At 38.6% G+C, this 20381-nt stretch overlaps 1 protein-coding gene across 2 annotated transcripts in view; it reads right to left on the reverse strand.

Annotated features, from left to right (window-relative positions):
• The window catches only part of ARHGAP24 (Rho GTPase activating protein 24), a 460097-nt gene that overhangs the window by 243878 nt on the left and 195838 nt on the right, over positions 1 to 20381 (reverse strand). For both annotated transcript variants that reach the window (XM_008143589.3, XM_028148297.2), the window contains exon 3: positions 14541 to 14628. In XM_008143589.3, coding sequence (XP_008141811.2) covers positions 14541 to 14628 — 88 coding nt within the window. The remainder of the gene's footprint in view (positions 1 to 14540; positions 14629 to 20381) is intronic.

Genomic DNA, 20381 nt, shown 5'->3' on the forward strand with positions numbered 1-20381 from the left:
GTGAGGGAGATAAATATCATTTATATAAGAAAATGCTAAGAAATATAAGTCATGGGCCTTCAATAGTATGTTAAGACAGACTGGTAGGTTTCTCTGAAGTAGTAACTGAGGTACTATATGAGGGATGAGTGGGAGTTACCTTGTGAATCTTGGACTGAGTGGAAGGAACCATTTTAAAAGGAAAGAACAGCATATGTAAAGATTCTGTGGCTAGAGTAAAGCATGGCACATTTGAGAAATTGAAAGGCTGCTCGTGTGATATGAGTTCAGAGAGCAAGAAGAAAGAATGAAACATACTGGGATAGTCTATTTAGGAGTCTGTAGGCTGTGATAAGATTTTTTTTAAATAGAAGGTGACTTGAAAATAAAAAGTTTCACTGGGCATACGGGAACTCTCTGTACTTTCTGCACAATTTTTCTAGAAACCTAAAACTAGTAAAAAAAAAGTTTATTAAAATATCACTCTGGCTACAGTAAATGGGACAGAAAGGAGTGAGGGACAGGGTCGAGTCTGAGAACAAGCTGGGAGAATACTGCAGTTCTCCAGGACAAAGAGGACCAGGACCCGAGCCCCAGGGCCCTCCAGCATGAAGAGGTAAAGGAGAAGAGGAGGGACAAGTACTGGTGACTGAGAAGACATGGGTGGTGAGGGAGGAAGAAAACCAGAAAAGAGTGGTGTCCTTGAAGCCAAGGTAGAATGTGATCAAGAAAGCTGATCAAATGCATCAAATGGCCTGATTGGACAATTATTATAAGGGCTTAAACTCAGTCATTAGATTCAGGCAAAGAGGCCTTTGATGACAGGAATAAGGAAAAGCCTGGTGGAGTGGGGTGAGCACAAAAATAGATTAATGCAAAACAGGAATTGGAGAGAGTATATTATAGAGTATAGAGCTGTTTTGTTGCAAAAAGAAGCAAAATATAGTAGGAGAAGTGTGGTCTGGAGATTATTATTATTTTTTAATCAGAGGAATAATAGCATGACACTCATATGTATAAAACTTTAGTATGCATAAGATTAATTTGCTTTTTTAAATAAAAATGCCAGTTCCCAGGCTACTCCTATAAGCCCTGGGAATAATCCAATATAGAGGATAAAGCTAAATAATAATACTGAAACAATATAATCAATAAATTATAGCTCCTGAAAAGGTAGGAGTGGATAGAATTCAAAGACAGATGAAGGACTGGACTTAGGAACGAAAAGGGAGCATCACTCTGTTTTAATAGAGGGAAAGAGGACCAAATGTCACATGTAAGTAACTTTGTATATTTGGTATCAGGAAATCAGGATAATTTCCATAAAATTAAGTTGGCAGTAAAGTTATCTGTGGGAGAGAGAGGTTGATCACAAATAAAATACAAAATAACTCAACGATTCAAATGATAATTGATTTGCACCAGTTACATCCACATCAAAATGAGTTATTTGTCTTTCAATCAAAGAGCCCATTGTGACAAATCACAGCCCTTAGATTAGTGCCAAAGAGCCCCCCAGCACAGTTCTGTCATTATCTCCCCTGTGATTCCTGTAAGCAAGTGACACATCAGAAATAATGAGTCATGCGAAGGACAATGTAATTGGTGCTGGGGAAATGAACCCTACATTATGTCATGCCCCTGCACTAATCGTTTCCTAAAGCCTTAATTGCCTGTTTTGATACTCCTAGCTCTTCTACACCCTGAATGACAAGTTGGTAATTCACTACAGAAGGCTTGGGCAACTGGATAAGATGTACCAAGGGCTCCCTTTGGCTTTCTTGCCCTGACTAAACACATCACAGTAGTATTTAATGCCTGAGTGTAGCACTTTTAGAAAGGAGTTTGTTCCCAAATAAAAATTAGCCTGGACTTAAAACAAAAAATCTCAAGATAACGACACAAGGCCAGATGTCTAGTCTATTTCCTTTAGGCAAAGTGTTAGAAGTAGAACAACAAAAACAAACCTAAAAACAAAAATTAAGGAGATTTTTTTAAAATCCAAGGACAGGATTTAAATGTGCCGGAAAGACTAGCTATATAAAACATTTGTTCTTGCCTGGCCGGCATGGCTCAGTGGTTGAGCGTTAACCTATGAATCAGAAGATCAGAGTTAGATTTCTGGAGAAGGAACATGACTGGGTTGTGGGCTTGGTCCCTGGTGGGGGGCGTGCAGGAGGCAGCCTATCAATGATTCCCTCTCATGATTGATGTTTTTATCTCTCTCTCCCTCTCCCTTCATCTCTGAAATCAATACAAATATATTTAATAATAAATAAACAAAATATTTGTTCTTTCTCTGGGCAGCCTCCATTTCTATTTCACATGTCCTCAGTTAATACTTTGCTTCCTAAATCATTCAGGTTTTCCAACATGTATGAAAAGATTGAGTGGGATTCTTGACTGTGGCTTAATGTATAAACAGAAAAATCAGAATGGCTGCTTCTTTCTTTGAGGAGTAGAATGGAGCTCAGGTAGTCAGTAGTAAACATGAGGACGAGTCTGCTTCATACATATAAAAGCGAAGCCTTTGGGAGAACAATGATATCTCATCTTCTTTTATACTAGGTTATGGGCTGAGTTGTGTTTCCCCAAAGTACACATGTTGAAGTCCTAACCCCTTGAACCTCAGATCCTGACCCCATTTAGAAACAGGGTCTTTAGAGACCCCATTTAATTTCAATTAAGTTAAAATGAGGTCCTGAGGGTGAGTCCTAACCCAATCTGACTAGTGTCCTCACAGAGAAGAGAAATTAGGACACAGATGGGCACAGAGGCAAGACCATGTGAGGACACAGGGAGAAAGTGGCCATATACAAGGGAAGAAAAGAGGCCCCCAAAAAACTGATCTTATTGATACGTTGATCTTGGACTTCTAGCCTCCAGATGGTGAGAAAATACATTTCTGTTTTTTAAGCCACTCAGTCTTGTGGTTCTGTGTTGCAGCAGCCCTAGCAAACAAATAAATACTCTTTCTACCAATCCTTCTTTCTTGTCAGATACATAAAATGTTATTTTTTAAATAGTGCTGGTTAGTAGGAGTTCAGGGGAAAACCTTCTGTATGGGACCGGAGGATCCTTAAACCAGTGCCACTCCACGGCAATACTCTAGTGCCGTGGTCGGCAAGCTGAGGCTCGAGAGCCACAGGCGGCTCTTTGGCCCCTCGAGTGTGGCTCTTCCACAAAATACCACGGCCTGGGCGAGTCTATTTTGAAGAAGTGGCGTTAGAAGAAGTTTTTAAAAAATTTGGCTCTCAAAAGAAATTTCAATCGTTGTACTGTTGATATTTGGCTCTGTTGACTAATGAGTTTGCCGACCACTGCTCTAGTGTCCTCTTACGTTGGTGAGACTTATTAGACCCATAGCTGATTTGATGAAACTGAACATAATATAGAAGTTTGAATTTAGATTTATTACTCCGATGTTTGAAATAGAAGTATTGATTAGCATTTAGCTGTATATTTTCACAAAATTAACTGATTGCCAATGTGGGGGCAGCCTCATGTCTACACACTGCCAAATCCCCTAGGGCTCAGGGCTCCCCCAAGGTCCCTGTCAAAGAAATAACCAAATGGCCATCTCTCCAGGACGTCTTGGATCAGCAGGTACACATGTGAGTCACACTGCATGTCCCGGGCACATCCCCGTCTTACTCCATCAGTACCCCTGTCTAGTCTCAGAACTTCCTTCATGCCTCCTCCAATATTTGTTCAGCCTGTGATTGTAACACCATCGTCAGCAAATCAAAATCCTGTGGGTTCTTTAAATTCCAGGGGCCGACTCACTGACTCTGGGAAGACTTCCTTGATTATTCTAGTCCCTGACACTGACCTTTTGCTTTCTAAATTTCACGGCGTTTATAATCCCATCTAAGACAATTCAGTATCCAGCACTTATTTATACACAGCACTATTTAAACCATTGTTCCAAAATGTTACTACTTCTCACTAAGATTTACTTCAGGCCAGGCAGAGTCTGAAGTGATCCCCATACTCTCGTCTCTTTACATCCTCAACACAACCTGAGGAGGGAGGTGTTCTTACTTCATACTTGCTAAGAGGAAACTGGCTGGAGAGCCTAGCAACTAGCTCCAGCAGCGCAGCTGGGATCTGACCTAGTCCTGTCTGACAGAGAAGTCTCAGACCTCTTTCCTCTTCTTTAATTGGCCTCCAGGGAGGCCCTCTCTGTGTTCCTTTCTCACCATCAACTCTTAGCCTTCCTCCCGTAGGCATCTCTCTTTCTAAATCACCGTGAAAAAGGGCCTTTTTCTGCCCTACTCTCAGATACCTCAAGAAAATAGTTTTGCATTTGGAAAAATATTTAGCAAAGCACCTGGGATAATGGGGGCTTTATAAATCCTAGGTGGCTTTGCCTTATGTTGCCAGCTTTCTTATTTAAGGAGTAGAGATTGGACCCTACATTTATTTCTACAAGATCCAGGACCCTTCAGGCCTTCCTTGGCTTGGTATAATGGGCTGTGAAGATGGAACATTTTTAAGAAAAGCAGCATTTGAAAAATAGACAGGGCATATGAACTCACAGACTAACAGACAAAGACAATTCTTTTATATTATATTCTGCCCTCTAACTTTTTTATTACAGAAAAGGCAATAAAAATGATACAATGGTTTCTCTCCTAACTTTGTTAGAACATCATATTAATATGACCCACAACTCATCTTACCTTTTTGTTACTAGATTAAACTTTATTAAAGTATAGTTGATGTACAATATTGTATTAGTTTCACATGTACAACATAGTGATTCGACATTTTATATCTTACAATGTGCTTGCCACAGTAAACCTAGTAACCATCTGTCACCGTGCAAAGTTATCACACTATTATTGACTATATTCCCCTTCATCTTTCTTACCCAGCTCTCCCTCCTCCCTCTTCCCCTGTAGCAATCATCTGTTTGTTTCTTGTTTCTATGAGTCTGTTTTTGTTCTGTTTGTTCATTTGCTTTTATTTTACTTAAGCCAGGAAGTCCAAAAGCCCCAAGGACACATTATTGGGTTGCAGATGGTCCTTCAGGTCTTGCTTTTTGAAACATTTAGGACCACTTCAGCTCAGTTTTGTATTACAAAAGAAAATAAAAATAAAAAAGGACTTTCCTGGTTCCCTGAGAGTTGGCATAGGACTTAGTGATATGCCAGTTTCCCCTTGTGGCCAGCTTCTCTCCCATCCCAAATGATCAGTGTGTTCTCTGCACACTCACCTTACTCCTTCTGATATGTTCTTTATCCTATGAAGTATACTTTCGCTTCCTCATTCCCTTATCCTTTCCAGTCTACTGTTTTTTCTGTCCACTGGCCATTGACTCATTCAAACACACTTTCTCCCTAGCTAAGATACAGCTCAAAAGAACCCTACCACAGAAAAAGAACCGCCCGGAGAAACTCTCTTTTCATCATAACAGTGGCTGACATTTGCCTAGCACTTTACTGTCTATTTTCTTAGCTTGATTGGATTGCAAAACTCTTCCCAATTATTGGATAAAAAAAGACAGGTGAACACAAATAGCCTCTGAATGCCTAATGAAACCATGCCACAAAACACAGTGGGGAGGAGGATCACATCTGCAGCAAATAATTTGCAAACAAACACCTTCTGTTACCAAAGTACTGACACTATTGGTTTTAGCATTAATGAAGGATGAGGAAATGCAGACTACTTTTTAGGGAATGTGGTCTGTGAATTAATGAAAGTCTCTAGTTTCTTGTCTTCTAAGGCATTGAGAGAAAGAGCTGCAATCAAGTTAAATGATTCAGAGTGCAAGGCTATGTTGATTTTGGCTAACCCAATACAATTATTACACAGACTAGAGGCCTGGTGCACAAAATAGTTAGATCTTTAAGATATGTACATTGTAAAAAGGAGAGTTTTGATGATACTTCAAGCTATTTGATCTTGCAAAAAATGCTTCCTTTTCAGAATATGCATGAATATCTCTATGAACTTGTGTGGACTGGACAAAGTATGGGGAATTTTTTTTCAGGCTAGGCACACCCAACATCCTATTAATGGTATTCATTTCTTAAAAACTCATAAAATAAGGTTTAGCTCTAGTCAGGATCAGGAGTTCTAAATGAGACAAGACATGGTTTAAACAGAGAATTTCAGTTTGGTCACTAAAACTTTTTTTTATTCATCCTGGTGAAAAAAAAAATAGATAGCATTCAATGATAGAGCTGCTAAATAAAAAGATTGGCAAGCAGCTCCTGCATCCTGATTTTGAGGCAGCCAGCGGGTAATGCCATGGCCTGGGGAGACAGGCTGTCTCAGAGCTCTAATTCTGGCTCTGGCGGCACCAGCGAGGATTAGTGATTTATATTAGTATCCTCAGACTCCTTTTCATAGGTTGGCTTTTTTTTTTTAATCTCGCTACAGGGGTCCACAAGCTATGGCCTATGGGCTAAATCTAGCCCACTGTCTATTTTTTACATTTTTAAGCTATTAGAAAAAAACTGAAAAGAAGGTTATTTCTTTAGATTTGAAAATTATATAAAATCCAAATGTCAGTATCCATTAATAAAGTTTTATTGGAACACGGCCATACCCATTTGTTTATGTTACAACAACAAAGTTGAATAATTGTAACAGAGACTTTATGGCCTATAAAGGCTGAAACATTTACTGTTTTTGTTGTTGTTTTTTTCCAGAAAATATTTGCTGATCCTGATCTGGCATGTAGAGTGAATGATAAAACTAAATGTGCACGGATCCACATGTCCACAAACACTGTGAGAGAGCACGCTGCATTCAGTACTTCTCATAAGAGCGATCATGAGATCACACTTACAACTGGTTTATAAATGCCCCAAATGCCTTCTGGTTGGCGAAGTATTAGCCAGAATTTCAAGAGATTACAAACATTTTAAATGTCCTTTAACCATTTTAATAGCCTCTTTTAAATGTATGTTTTAAGGCATTTTAACTAGCAAGGGAACACAGAAGCAAAAAAATCCCAAATACATTTTTTTATATGAAAGAATACATAGTAGCTAAAGCATGCTGATTTCAATGCATTTATTTAACTCATGTTCAGAACTACTTGTGTATATAGAATTATGTTTTCATGCCATAAACAACTCCTACTCACATTCTCTAAATAATTTGCACAAATTAACTAAGCAAAAAAGAAAAAGAAACTTTTAAAAAACACAAGCTTCAGGGCAGTCTACAGACTTAGGCAGATAAAAAATATGATTGCCTTTGGATAACAAATACAATTGCATGATTTTAACTTACTGTACTAACACAAAGAGAAAGATAAGATCAAGAGAGTGTTCTAAAAGTAAATGTTCCAGCAGCATATTTAACTAAAGATCAAGAAGATGACATTGATGATAAAACACTTATAATATCCCCACATTTTCATTTAAAATAGACACACCAAATACTGGTTTTCATTTTTGTTGTTGTTAATCCTCACCCACTGATCTTTTTCCCATTGATTTTTATAGAAAATGGATGGGAGGGAGGGAGGGAGGGAGGGAGGAAAGTTGGAGAGAGGAGAGAGATGGAAAGTGGAGAGAGAGAAACATGGTGCACACCCAGATTGGGGCTGGAAATTGAATTTGCAACTCAGGGACATGCTCTTTACTGGGAATCAAAACCACAACCTTTTGATGTGTGGGTTAATTTGTAACCACTGAGCAACACCACCCAAGGCCTGGCTTACATTTTTAAGTGACAGAAAATTAATATATCCAATGACTTTATTTGTTTATCCAAGAAGAAGTTGCAAATACAGACATGGATGATAAATTTTAATTGCTATTTGTAACATCAGTATCTCAAAAACTCAAATATTGGCCTATTATAGAGCACAGCTGCACTGACCATCTAAATCAGTTCAAGTTTTGGGAAATTAAAATTTTTACAGTCTCCAGACACATAAAATGTTCTATCTTGGGAGTTCTTTTATAAATGCATGAAATAGGTCTGTAGAATTATAATCATAGGACCAGGAGAAAACTGAATCTGAGAGGTAAAAGTAAAAACTGATTAATAATATAGCATGGAATTGTGAATAATAAAAAAAATTGTCATATTAGACACATGTGTATGTAGATAAATAAATAGATGCATAGGAAATAGAGATAACGAGAGAAATATGAAGATAGATAGACAGATAAAGACATCCACATTCTCTAACTTTTCATTTAGCTCCTAAAAATTCTTCTGGAAAATAATTACAATGAAAAAAATGTCAGTGAAATTTACAGAAGTAATATGCAATTATCTGAAGTTATTGAAAATTATTAGTGTAGTCATGGGTAATGGTGGGGAAAATGACACCTTCACTTTTTTTGAAGGACTTAATTTCATTTCCAGGCAGATGAAAATCACTTCAGGTTACCCTTCAAAAAATTTTTTTTCTTTGTTTCTATAGCCAACATTTTACCCCTCATCCTATTTTCTTGTGTTTTCTTCTTTTCTTTCCTTGTGAGAAGGAAGAGGATGAGAAAACCTCCATGTTCTAGTTCTTACTGATTTGGGGCACTGGGGCCAATGGGGTCTTGAGAGATTGCAATATTGGTAATTGCTTTTGAAACTCATAATGGCTCTCTGCTTGGATAATATCTATGCAGGTCTGTGGACTGATTGCCAACAGTGTGCGTTGGCAATCAGTGTGTCGGCTGCTGGCTAGATGGTGATAACTTGGCCAGTGTGTGGAGCAAGTTGGTGAAGAAGCTGATACGGTTCCTGCAACGTGAGTTCTGTAATGAAGAGAAGTGAACCCCAGTGTACCAGTTTTCTGTAGGGAAAAATTACAGGTGTAGATTCTTCCCTTGGCATAGTTATTTACATGTAAGTAAGGACACTGTGGACAAGTGTATTTCTCTCCCCGCTTGTTCATGACAGTATAGTTTGGCTTTAGAACATACATTCAAAAGCACTAGGAGTAGGCATCTTTAACCAGTGCCTATTTTAATGATAGGCATAAACATACAAATAACTGCAAACAAATGAAAATGCCTATTCTCACTTCAAGTGCTGAAACTCTCATTTTTGATGGAGGAGTTAAGAAGAAATCCAAGTATATCCATTTCAGCTAATAATAACAAAAATATTCACATATTCATATTTCACAAACTATGCTCAAAATTCTAATACCTCATATTTTGAAGTCAGATTATATATATATATAATGTTTTATATATATATATATATATATATATATATATATATATATATATATAAACATTAGTTTAATTTCTGGGAACTTTACCTTGGGAAAAGTAAATCAGTGATGCATGATCACACACACACACACACACACACACACACACACACACACACACACACGTGCGCGGGTATACATTCACTAGCTGGTGTTAGCTGTTTTACCTTGATCCAATTACTTCTCTGTTCCTCAGTTTCTTTATTTGGGAATGGAAATAATACAATAGGCTGCCTCCAAGAATTGTAGTAAAGATTAAATAAAGTGATTCATGCAAAGAGCCAGGACTTGCCTGCGATACAGATAAGCTATAGATGCTATAATGGATATTTGATGCTCTAAATCCCAGAGGCTGGGATATTGACTGCTGGTGGCTCACAGAGGCCCTCATGGAACTGTTCTCCACTGCAACAGGATACTATTCACCCCAGTTTATTTGTCTCCCCTCTTTCCAATCAATGACTAAGCAAGCTGATGCCAGGAAACAGGTCTGGTCCCTCACTTTAGAACAACTCTGAGGGGCAACCCAGCTCCAGGGCTCACCATACCATCAGCTGAGACTTCAGTTGCAATGATGTCAGGGGACAGCTTCTCCATCTGACCATCCTGTTTTCCTCACTTCCTCACAGATGAAGTATCTTCAGAGAGCACTCCCCAATAATCACTTGATCTTAACTCTCCATCAGAATGTGCTTCCCCAGAATCCAGACTACGATTTTAGATAGCTATAGATTTTTAAAAAAACGTCTTTCCATTACCCTGGAATTAGAAAGATCTAAATATGAATAAAAAAAGTGCTAAAAACTAACATTCCCACTTGTAAAGAACAGCAGAAGTTGTGCCAAGCCACTTTCCTACAGGGTTTTTAGAGAGAAGGCATTTCAAAGAAACCCAAACCCCATTTTCCTGCCCCTGACTACTGCAAGAGGAAGACTAGAAAAGAGAAAGTGCTGCTTGGAGACAAAATTTTCAAGATAAACACGATTTTTTTGACAAGGAGGAAAAGAATTTCTCTCAACCATCAGAACAAATCAGAAAATCATGGGAGAGTTGCTCATACATTTGAAGTGTGCTGGAATGGTCACCCACCACTTCTCCAAGCTGAAGACCTGCGTGAAGGTTGGCAAGACACGGAACCCACTGGGTCAGAGCTCACACTCCATGGAGACAGGGGCAAGGTGGCGGGTGGAGTGAGGCAGCGGCAGCAAAACAGCCTGCACTACTCTTACTTGGCAGGTACATGGGATTCCTGGTAGCTGAATAAGCACAAGGAAAGCAGCTGGCCTTTGAGCCCTTTGTTGGCGTCCCATCCAACAAGATCATGCCCAAGGTAGAGCATCCTACCATGTGAGGTGCATTTCCCATTCTAGGGATGGTGAAAAATCCCCAACTGCACTCCGTGAGAGGGTCAGCATTTGGGGAGACATGTACTAAGCAGGCAGTACAAAGGAGGTATCACTGCAGAAGCTTTTGGGTAGGAAGATTACCTTCTTCCATCTTTCTCTATCATTACCAGAGAGGAAGGCAGAGAAGTGGGAAAAGGAATGTGAGAAGCTGCCCACCACTTCAGCCACGATTGCCACAGAGGTCTTAGCTGCACCAGGGGATGGAAAGATCCTACACAGCAGGAAGTAAGAGATCAACATCACCGAGTTGGAGTAGTGGTAGCCAATCAACAACAAACAACAACAACAACAACAACAACAACAACATTTATATGATTGAGATTCCTCCATAAACCTGGTAGATACATACACTTCAACCTTTCTCAGCACCTTGCATTATGCTGTACTAGGTGTTAGGGATGAAGTAATGAGGGAGAAAGGTGTTGTTCCTAACTCCATGGAGCACATACTCTCTTGTCTCTCTCTTCCAGTCTCTGTCTGTCTTTGAACCACTATTGCCTTTTCTTTGTGTGACAGACTATTCTTTTGAGAATGTTAAGGCACCATCATTCCATTAATTACTCTGTTAATTTTTTTAAACATCACAAGAAAAACTTCCACAGTACACATTTTGAGAGAAGCAAAGCTCTTTCTTTGAGCACTATACATTAAAGGTCTGCCAACATTCTTTTCTCAACCACATTTCCCAAAAGCTTAGCACTTGGCCATAAAATGTAATCCAGTCTAAAATCTGGCATGTCAGACAGCGAAGTATTCAAATACGCCAATTTGGCTAACACCTCCTTTTTGAATAACAAGTAGAGAAATGGAAAAAAAAATTGAAGTGAACGGCTTTAAATCATGGCATTATTCCGAGATAATTCATTTTATGAGACAGCAAATCTATAAAAAATTAATCCTAAATTATGGTAGATTTTTTTCAGGTAGGTTTTTACAAAAGCTTAAAGCCTGTACAGAAATATACTACCCAAAGTAATAAACAATATAGCCTGCCTCATAGAATTGTAGTAAGATGCCCAATTCTATTGAAAAATCTTGCTTTTCTTATTAGCACATGGTTAAGACTTAATATCATAAGGTATTTTAGATCAAAGCAAAAACAAAACAAAGATCTGGGAACTATAAAGATATATACACATATGTCATAAACTCTCTTTCTCCCTCTATATATAGGGTGGGGCAAAAGTAGGTTTACAGTTGTGAGTATGTGAAACACAGTGTTAATAAAGCTACTGTAGTCTGATCTGCATGGCTCAGAGGTTGAGTGTTGACCTATGAACCAGGAGGTCACAGTTCAGTTACCAGTCAGAGATAGAAACATCCATGATGAGAGAGAATCCTAGATTGGTTGCCTCCTGTACACTGGGGGTTGAACCAGGTTGTGGGTTCAACCCCCAGTGTACAGGAGGCAACCAATCTAGGATTCTCTCTCATCATGGATGTTTCTATCTCTCTCTCCCTCTCCTTTCCTCTCTGTAATCAATAAAATATATTTAAAAAACAAATCTATTGTAATAATCATAACCTGCATTTTTTCCATATGAACAACTGTAAACCTACATTTGCCTCACCCTGCCTGTGTATACACACACACACACACACACACACACACACACACACACAGATGTGTATGTACATAGTACTATAATATTTGTCAAAGGGCTTCCTGGAGGCTATTGCCAGTTTTTTAGATACCATTATAGGCAGGTGGAATTAAGGTATCTTATTAATGGCTATTCCTTGGGTAGTTGGGCTTAAGGTGCATGTCCATAAAAACAATAGTGCTGGTTCTGTAAGCATCATCTGCAACATGGGTTTTTAGAAGTGGTGATCAAGAGAATTTCACAGAGAAAGCAATGTAGAATAAGTATGTATTATGACGATATGCCTTCAGTATGAAGAGGATTCTGTATAAGGCACTGATCACAATTTCACCATCTTTCCTGTCTCCTATACTTTCTGATAAAAGAAAACACTATTGCACTTTGCAGGCTCCCCATGTCAAACTATTTCACAATTGGAAATCTTAGAAAATATTATTGTGCTATTCCCATTTGCAAAAAGAAATCATGTCACTCTATTCCTGAGTAATCCTGATTTTGCAAAAATTGATAAAAATCATGTGATACAGATCCCCACATTTTCATACAAATACAGAAGCATTTGCCTGAAATTCCATCCTGATGTCAGGGGCACACCAATAAACCCCCAATGACCAAGATTAATGGCGCAGGCACTGAATTCTCATTGTGGCCATAGTGATTTTCCAAATCCCTCTTCAAAGAAGCATTTGACACAATTCTCTTGTCACTTCAGAATTATAAATCCTAATTTAGAAGCTACACATATTGGACTAATGATTCAGGAAGCATCTTTTCAAATGAGGCTCCAGGCTCATTTGTTTTGAAAGAACAACCTTCAGATTCCACATCATAGAGTCTTGAGCTTCTTAAGCTTTGCTCATCAAAAGCCATTATTTCATATGCACTGCATGTGCAGCACATGCCCTAGAACAGCAATCTTGGAAGGGAGGCTTCATGACTTCCTGAGCTCGAAGACACAGCTGTCTCTAGAAGTCTTGACAATATCCATTTACATTACATCAGAACAACAGAAAGATGAACTCTCTACACAGTAGTAGACCTTTAGAATTATTGGAGATAAAGAGCCAAAGCTGTCAGTTTAATACCATGCTCATTTAAAAGCCAACGGGCCCTAATGTTTGAGGATAAATAGGGAAAGAAATTTCCTCTACTGATACTTCAAAGACTTTGCAACATCTGGAATTTGATTCCATACAGAGTATTCCACTAAGAAGTACGTATAAAAAAAGCTCTTAATAGGGCAAACAAGATTCAGGTTTCTTGCAATATGTTCTCCTTGGAGGGAAACAAATAACACAATGCATCTGACTAACCTTTCTGCACTTCAACTGCATTAATTAACATTTAGTCATGGATTCCACTGTGAGCCAGATGAACTCAATGCTACAGCTGTTTTCATTGAGGGAAAAAATATGCTTTCACATTGTAGATTCCCAACATTTATAAATCTGGGGGAAATGTTTTGTTGACTGCCTCTGTGCCAGCTTTATTGATATGCATTACATATTAGTCACCCAAATAAATTAAAACTCACCCTAGCTATGATTAAATCAATGTCAATAGCACATCAACTGGGTCAGTCAGCATCAATGCTATAAAAAGTACATCCCTCTTTTTTTCTTATATTAAGGATTAAGGAAAGACTACAAAACTCATCCAAAAAGTAGACAATGGCCTTGGAGAAATTGTTGCTGGATGAGTTAAAAGTCTAAGTGAAAACCAGGTACTCTGAGAGGGATGAATGAAGATGACTAGAAAAAAAAAAATGAACAGATGTTGAAGAAATTTAACTGCAGGATCTGATAACTTGGCAGAGGCATCCTCAACTTTACAAGCCAAACATATGGAAGTGGTTGGTTGGGAACAAAGTTGAGGTACAGAACTGCAACATTTTGTCAGTTGTTGAAGGAGGTGTTTTTCTTTTCTTTTTATAGCAAAGGCTTCTTTACAATGTCATTTTATGAGGAAATTATGGCAGTAAATCAGCTGACACTGCATTCTACCTGTAATACCTTGCTAAAATTTTCATATTGCAAGAGCACTGTAAAGTCAACTTGTCTCCAATAGTGTCTTAGTGATGTTGTGTCATGACTTCTGGTCACTCTGGAGTCTGTGGACAGATGGATATCAATCCAATAATCATGTGGCCATGCGTTTGTGTGTGTGTGTGGGGGCGGTTACCGTTCATTTGTATCAAGTGGAGATGCCTGGAATCATTATCTCTGTAAATATGAACCAAATTTGATACTTGCCTCCTCAAATTAATGTGCTCAGCCATGAATAAAGCCTGTCTGACTTGTTTTCACCTTTACCAATATAGAACAGCAATAATGCAATCAAATCAGAAAACTATCTTACCTGGAATTACTTCAAAAAGGAATTTCCCTGGACTCTCTTCATTGCAGGGATGTTCCAGGACTTTATTTCCAGGCAGAAAAATAGCACCCTGTGAACACAAATGCCCAAAACATCAACATCATCAGGTGGCAAATATTAAATATTGTCATCATCATAATCATCATCAGTGAATATTCAAGGTGCATCTATAACCAGTGTATCATGCATCAGACTCATTTATATTCCCATCTAACCAAAAATCATGTAATAGAATCGTATTCATTCAACATTTAGCAAATATTTGTTGACCATCTAGTATGTATGAGATCGTGTTAGGTGCTGGATCCATTTTAAGCACCAATGTATAAAATGCATTCTGTATGCCAAACTTTTTACTAAACATTCTATCAACACATTATTTAATTGTTAGAATAATCTTATGAGGTAGGTATATTTTCCCCGTCTATAGTTGTGAAAACCAAGGCAGAGACAATAAATAACTTAGTCAATGTTACCATAGCTTTCTCTTAATTATCCTTTCTCTTTCTGTTAAAGTTCTCTCTCTTTAGCAGATCATGCTCAGGGTTCTGAGACATGTTTAAAAGTTTATCCAGGGTTTTTATATATTAGGATAGATTCAGTGTAGATAACTATGCTAGGCAAGGGGATTAAAAGATGATAGCTGGAGGGGGGAGCTGGAGTCTAAATTATTTAATAGGATAAACTTTTAAACATGTCTCAAAACCATGAGAATGATCCACTAAAGAGAAAGAACTTTAACAGAAAAGAGAAAGGATAATTAAGAGAAAGCTATGGTAACATTGACTAAGTTATTTATTGTCTCTGCCTTGGTTTTCACAACCAAGCACTGCCATGGCGACCCAGCACTGACTGCAGCACTGCGGGCACCTCAGCTGAGGCGACCCAGCACTGACTGCTGAAGGGGCTGTGATCAGTCCCGGACAGAGGCTGGGAGAGAAAAGCAGGGTCTGATCGCAGCCCTGGGTCAGTGTGGCGAAAGTCAGTCCTGCAGTCAATTGAACATAGGTTCAATTAACATTAAGTGAATATAGGGTCAATTAATATCTCTTTGAGAGGAGTTGAGAATATAAAGTACAGTGTAGAGCAATTACTTATATTATTTCACATAAAACTCTTTTCAACTAAGATATCTGCCTTTATTTAAAATGTGTCTTTATTGTTGAAAGTATTACAGATGTCCCTTTGTTTTACTTTTTCCCCCACCCATTGCTCTCTCCCTCCCTGAACCTGCCCCTTCCAGGCCTTCACCAGACTATAGTCTGTGTCCATGGGCTATTACTATCTAATACATAAAAATCTAGAAAGATTTAGAGAAAATAAAATAAAATATATGCCAGGTAAATACTGAACAGAAGAGCTGAAGTTGCTGCATGAATACTGGATACAGGCTTGAAGCCAAAACACAACTCAGGAGATAAAGTTAGTCATTGTAATATAACAAAAGGTTCCTTTCACTAAAGAGATAAGATGGTTCCCAATACTTATACACATAATAGACAATGTGGGGGTTCAGAATGAGCCTCACCAGGATGTGTCTCAGTGGTATGCAGATTTTTGAGCTAAGGGCAATTTTAGCTTCAGGCTCAAGTGAAAATTCTGCCCCTCTCTTTAACTACCTGAAAAAAATTGAATTAGAGGCCTTGCCCATAATAACACATTATCCTATATAATAAAAGGCTAATATGCAAATTGACGGAACAGTAGAACGACCGGTCGCTATGACACGCATTGACCACCAGGGGGCAGATGCTCAATGCAGGAGCTGTCCCCTGGTGGTCAGTGTGCTCCCACAGGGGGAGAGCCACTCAGCCAGAAGCGAGGCTCATGGCTGGCTAGCACAGCAGCAGTGTGGGAGCCTCTCCCACCTCCTCAGCAGCTTTAAGAATGTCTTATGGGGGGTGGGCCTAAACCATCAGTCAGACATCCCCTGAGGGCTCCCAGACTGTGAGAGGGTGCAGTCCGGGCTGAGGGACCCCTGCCTCTGAGTGCATGAATTTCGTGCACCGAGCCTCTAGTATTCTTACATGTATCCACTATACTCTAGTTTGTGCACCTATAATTCCAATTACATGATTCTCACAAGCTTCATGCTTGACAATTTTAAATCTTCAGTGAACTTGACCTCACAGGAGCTTTCAGCACTATTAACCATTCTTTTTTGAAGCACCTACTTTCCATGGCTTCTTGGTATTTTTCAATACTTTTTTTTTAGTTACTGAATACACTGCAAATATTCAGCATAATTAAGACTTCTTTTATAGATAGTTTTGAAATCTATATGATTTCTATAAAAAGTGATAAGATCAGTTTTTTCAATTACAAGTTCATTTTACTTAATTAAATAATCTTGTGAGTAATTAAATTTGTGATTTAACTTAGTTTTAGAACATAGCATCTAACCTTCCAGGTAGATACAATATTCATTTATGCATGCAGGTATGTAAATATGTGTGTGTATATGTCTCCTGTTTAATACTATGCCTTCTGGCTCTGCTTAGAATATTAAACTGTACATGTGTTTTATAAAGTAAATTCAAGCCACTCTCCTAAATAATCAATTCTCCTCCACACCCTGCCCCCTCCCAGGCCACCAGATCTTCCCTCCACTCATCACTCTATTCTGTACCTCAGGAGACAACTCTCTATAAATTGCCAAAAAACACACAACAACAACAACAACAAAAAAAACAGGCTGCAGGTTGGGTTTGACAGGCCATAGCAGGAAGTCAGAAGACAAGATAATTATTGACTTGTCTTCTCCATGTGAGGCAGCAGTTTGGCCCTCGTTACCTGGGCAGCTGCCTTAGTCCACATATCCTTAAACTTGCAGGCTCCCTAAGGTTCCTGTAGAGCTAAGAGTGGTAATGGGTTCCTCCCTGTTTTTAGCCCCAGGATGTTTTTCACTATCCATTAGTTTCTATTAACCTTTGCAACACTTTGTCACAAACCCTCCAATTACTACTTTTGAGGTGGAGACATCAATTTCTTGCTGGGATCATAAGTGACAAATAGCCAGGGCACAAGTACGCTGAGTTTTCTAAGAAAGAGCAGATTACCCCATGATGTTCAATATGCCTCACTACAAATGAACAGAATGAAGAAACTCAGGAATAAAAAAGGATGTATACTTTATGATAAGAGTTCAATACATATGGCAATAATTACATGTCAAGAATTAATCAGCATATTCAGAATGAAATCATACTTTTTTTTTTATCCCTTTTGGGGACTATTCCTTTTTATAAAGAATCTTTAAAGTTTGAAAATGGGATACTATGTTTAAAAAATTATTTTATAGTTTGACAGCCAAGAGTCGGCAAAAGAAACAGAATTCGGAACCACACTGTATTTTGTTTCCAGCTAAAATTGCTACTAGAAAAGAAACTCATCTCTAGTTAGTGTCAGATCACTGAACCAAAGCCACATGACTTGGGGGTAAGGCTAGATGATGTTGAAAATAAGCTTAGTGATCTTATTCTCTGATATTAGGATTGGAAAATGTATTCATGTGCAGTAGCTGTGTCAGTTGCATAAGCACAATGATGAGATATTCTTTCCAGCATGAACAATGATTATGAGCATCACTTGAAACTAGGTGAAGTCTGAGCCTATATAAATATATACATTAGCCCTAGCTGGTTTGTCTCAGTGGATAGAGCATCAGCTGAAAGGTCTCAGGTTTGATTCCAGTCAAGGGCACATGCCAGGGTTGCGGGCTTGATACCCAGTAGGGACATGCAGGAAGCAGCTAATCAATGATTCTCTCTCACCGTTGATGTTTCTATCTCTCTCTTCCTCTCTGAAATCAATAAAAATATATTTAAAAAAATAAATAAAAATATAAATGAAAATATGTATATTTATAATGCAAATAGACTGAGGTTTAATAAAATGAGGTCAAGGTGAAATAAATATTATTCAACCATTTTTAGTCGAGTTAGGTAAGTTAGTTTAATTTTTTTGGAGCAAATAATTTCATTAATCTATTCAACAAATTTGTATTAAACAACACCTAGTATGTGACAAGTCTTATCTTAGGCACAGAGACTATAATAGTGAGAAAGTCAACAATGCCCTTTCTTGCATTTCTGGATTTTAAAATCACTTGGGGAAGACAGAAAACTGAAAAAAAAAATACAGATAAGCCCCCACTATGAAAACACATTACATATGATTATGAAAGAGCTCTGGCCACTTAATAATCAACCAATTATGATGAAGTTTGTGTTCAGTAAATCTATTCTGGAGTTGAGCTGCCTAGCCTCAGATTCCCACTCTACACCCTTTAGTGAAGTGACTTCAAGCAAGATACTCAAACTCTCTATTCTGCAGGCTCTTCATCCTTAAATTGGGATCAAGGTAGAACCTACTTCATAAGGGTGAACAAACTAATACCTATGTAGTTTGTAGAAAAATGCCTGATACAGATTATTTTTAGCTGACAAAAGATTTGTTAGTATTTTTAATACTGACAAAAGATATTTCTTATATTCCAGAAGGCTCAAAGATATTTTAGGCCCACATTTTGCTAACCCCCAAATGATGAGGCAATTCTAATATAGATTCTATACATATCTGCTAGTATTATCATCTAGTTGAATAAACTAATTAGAAATTTTGAAGTCAATTTTTACTGACTATCATGTTTGCAAGGCTAGACTAATCCAAACAAACAAACTTCTAATTAACAACCATAATAATATATAACATAGCATAACAATGTTGATTGCTAACATTACTTGACTACTACTTTGTTAAACAAATGAGTATGCCATTATATCATTAATTCACTCAGTGACTCTGTGGCATAGGTATTTCTCACTTTATAGACGAGAAAAATAAAGCTCAGGGAGCACCTAACAAAAAGCCTGGCATTGTGAACTCCTAACATATTTGTTTGTGCAAAAAATGGAAGGAACAAATGAATGCAAGCTGCTTTAAGGATTTTATCTTTAAGTATTTACCCAATTTATGTTCCTATTAGAGGCCCAGTGCATGAATTCGTGCATGGGTGCGGTCCCTCTGGGTGGCCTGAAGGGATTGGGCCAAAACTCACAGTCCAATGCTGCCTGCAGCTCCTACCTGCTGCTCCCACTCATCCCAGCCCCACTATGCCTGCTGTGGGCTCACACCCAATCAGTCCTGATTGGGAGAGGCTCACCTGCCACAGCAGCACTTGTCAACCATGAGCCCTGCGGTCTGGGGCCTTACCAAGGGGAGTGGCCTATGGGATCGGGCTGAAACTGGCTCTCTGACATCCCCCGAGGGGTCCCGGGTAGCGATAGGGCACAGGCCAGGCTGAGGGACCCCAATAGTGCACAATTGGGCTGGGGAGGGACCGCAGGAGGGCTCCAGGACATGTCTGGCCCATCTCACTCCTTCCCAATGGGCCAGACCCCAGCAGCAAGCTAACCTACCAGTTGGAGCATCTGCCCCTTGGTGGTCAGTGCCCGTCATAGTGACTGGTAGATCGGTCAATTGTCTGCCCCCTGGTGATCAGTATATGTCATAGCGACTGGTCAACCAGTTGACTATCTTCCCCCTGGTGGTCAGTACACATCATAGTGAGTGGTTGAGCAGCCTTAGCATATCATTAGCATATTATGCTTTGATTGGTTGTTTGGTTGTTCTGCCATTCGGTCTATTTGCATGTTGCCCTTTAATTATATAGGATTTCTAATCAATGACTGCTATGGAAAAGAGTTTGAAGTTTTATAGTTACCAAGTTTCTTCTTGCCCTTTGAAATTATTTACTATTCTGGGATGCTGCCAGAAAGACAAGAAAGGGGAAACTTGCAAATTGGTATAATTTTTAAATTT

Source organism: Eptesicus fuscus, chromosome 2 (genome assembly GCF_027574615.1).
Source record: "Eptesicus fuscus isolate TK198812 chromosome 2, DD_ASM_mEF_20220401, whole genome shotgun sequence".
NCBI classification, from domain to species: Eukaryota; Metazoa; Chordata; class Mammalia; order Chiroptera; family Vespertilionidae; genus Eptesicus; species Eptesicus fuscus.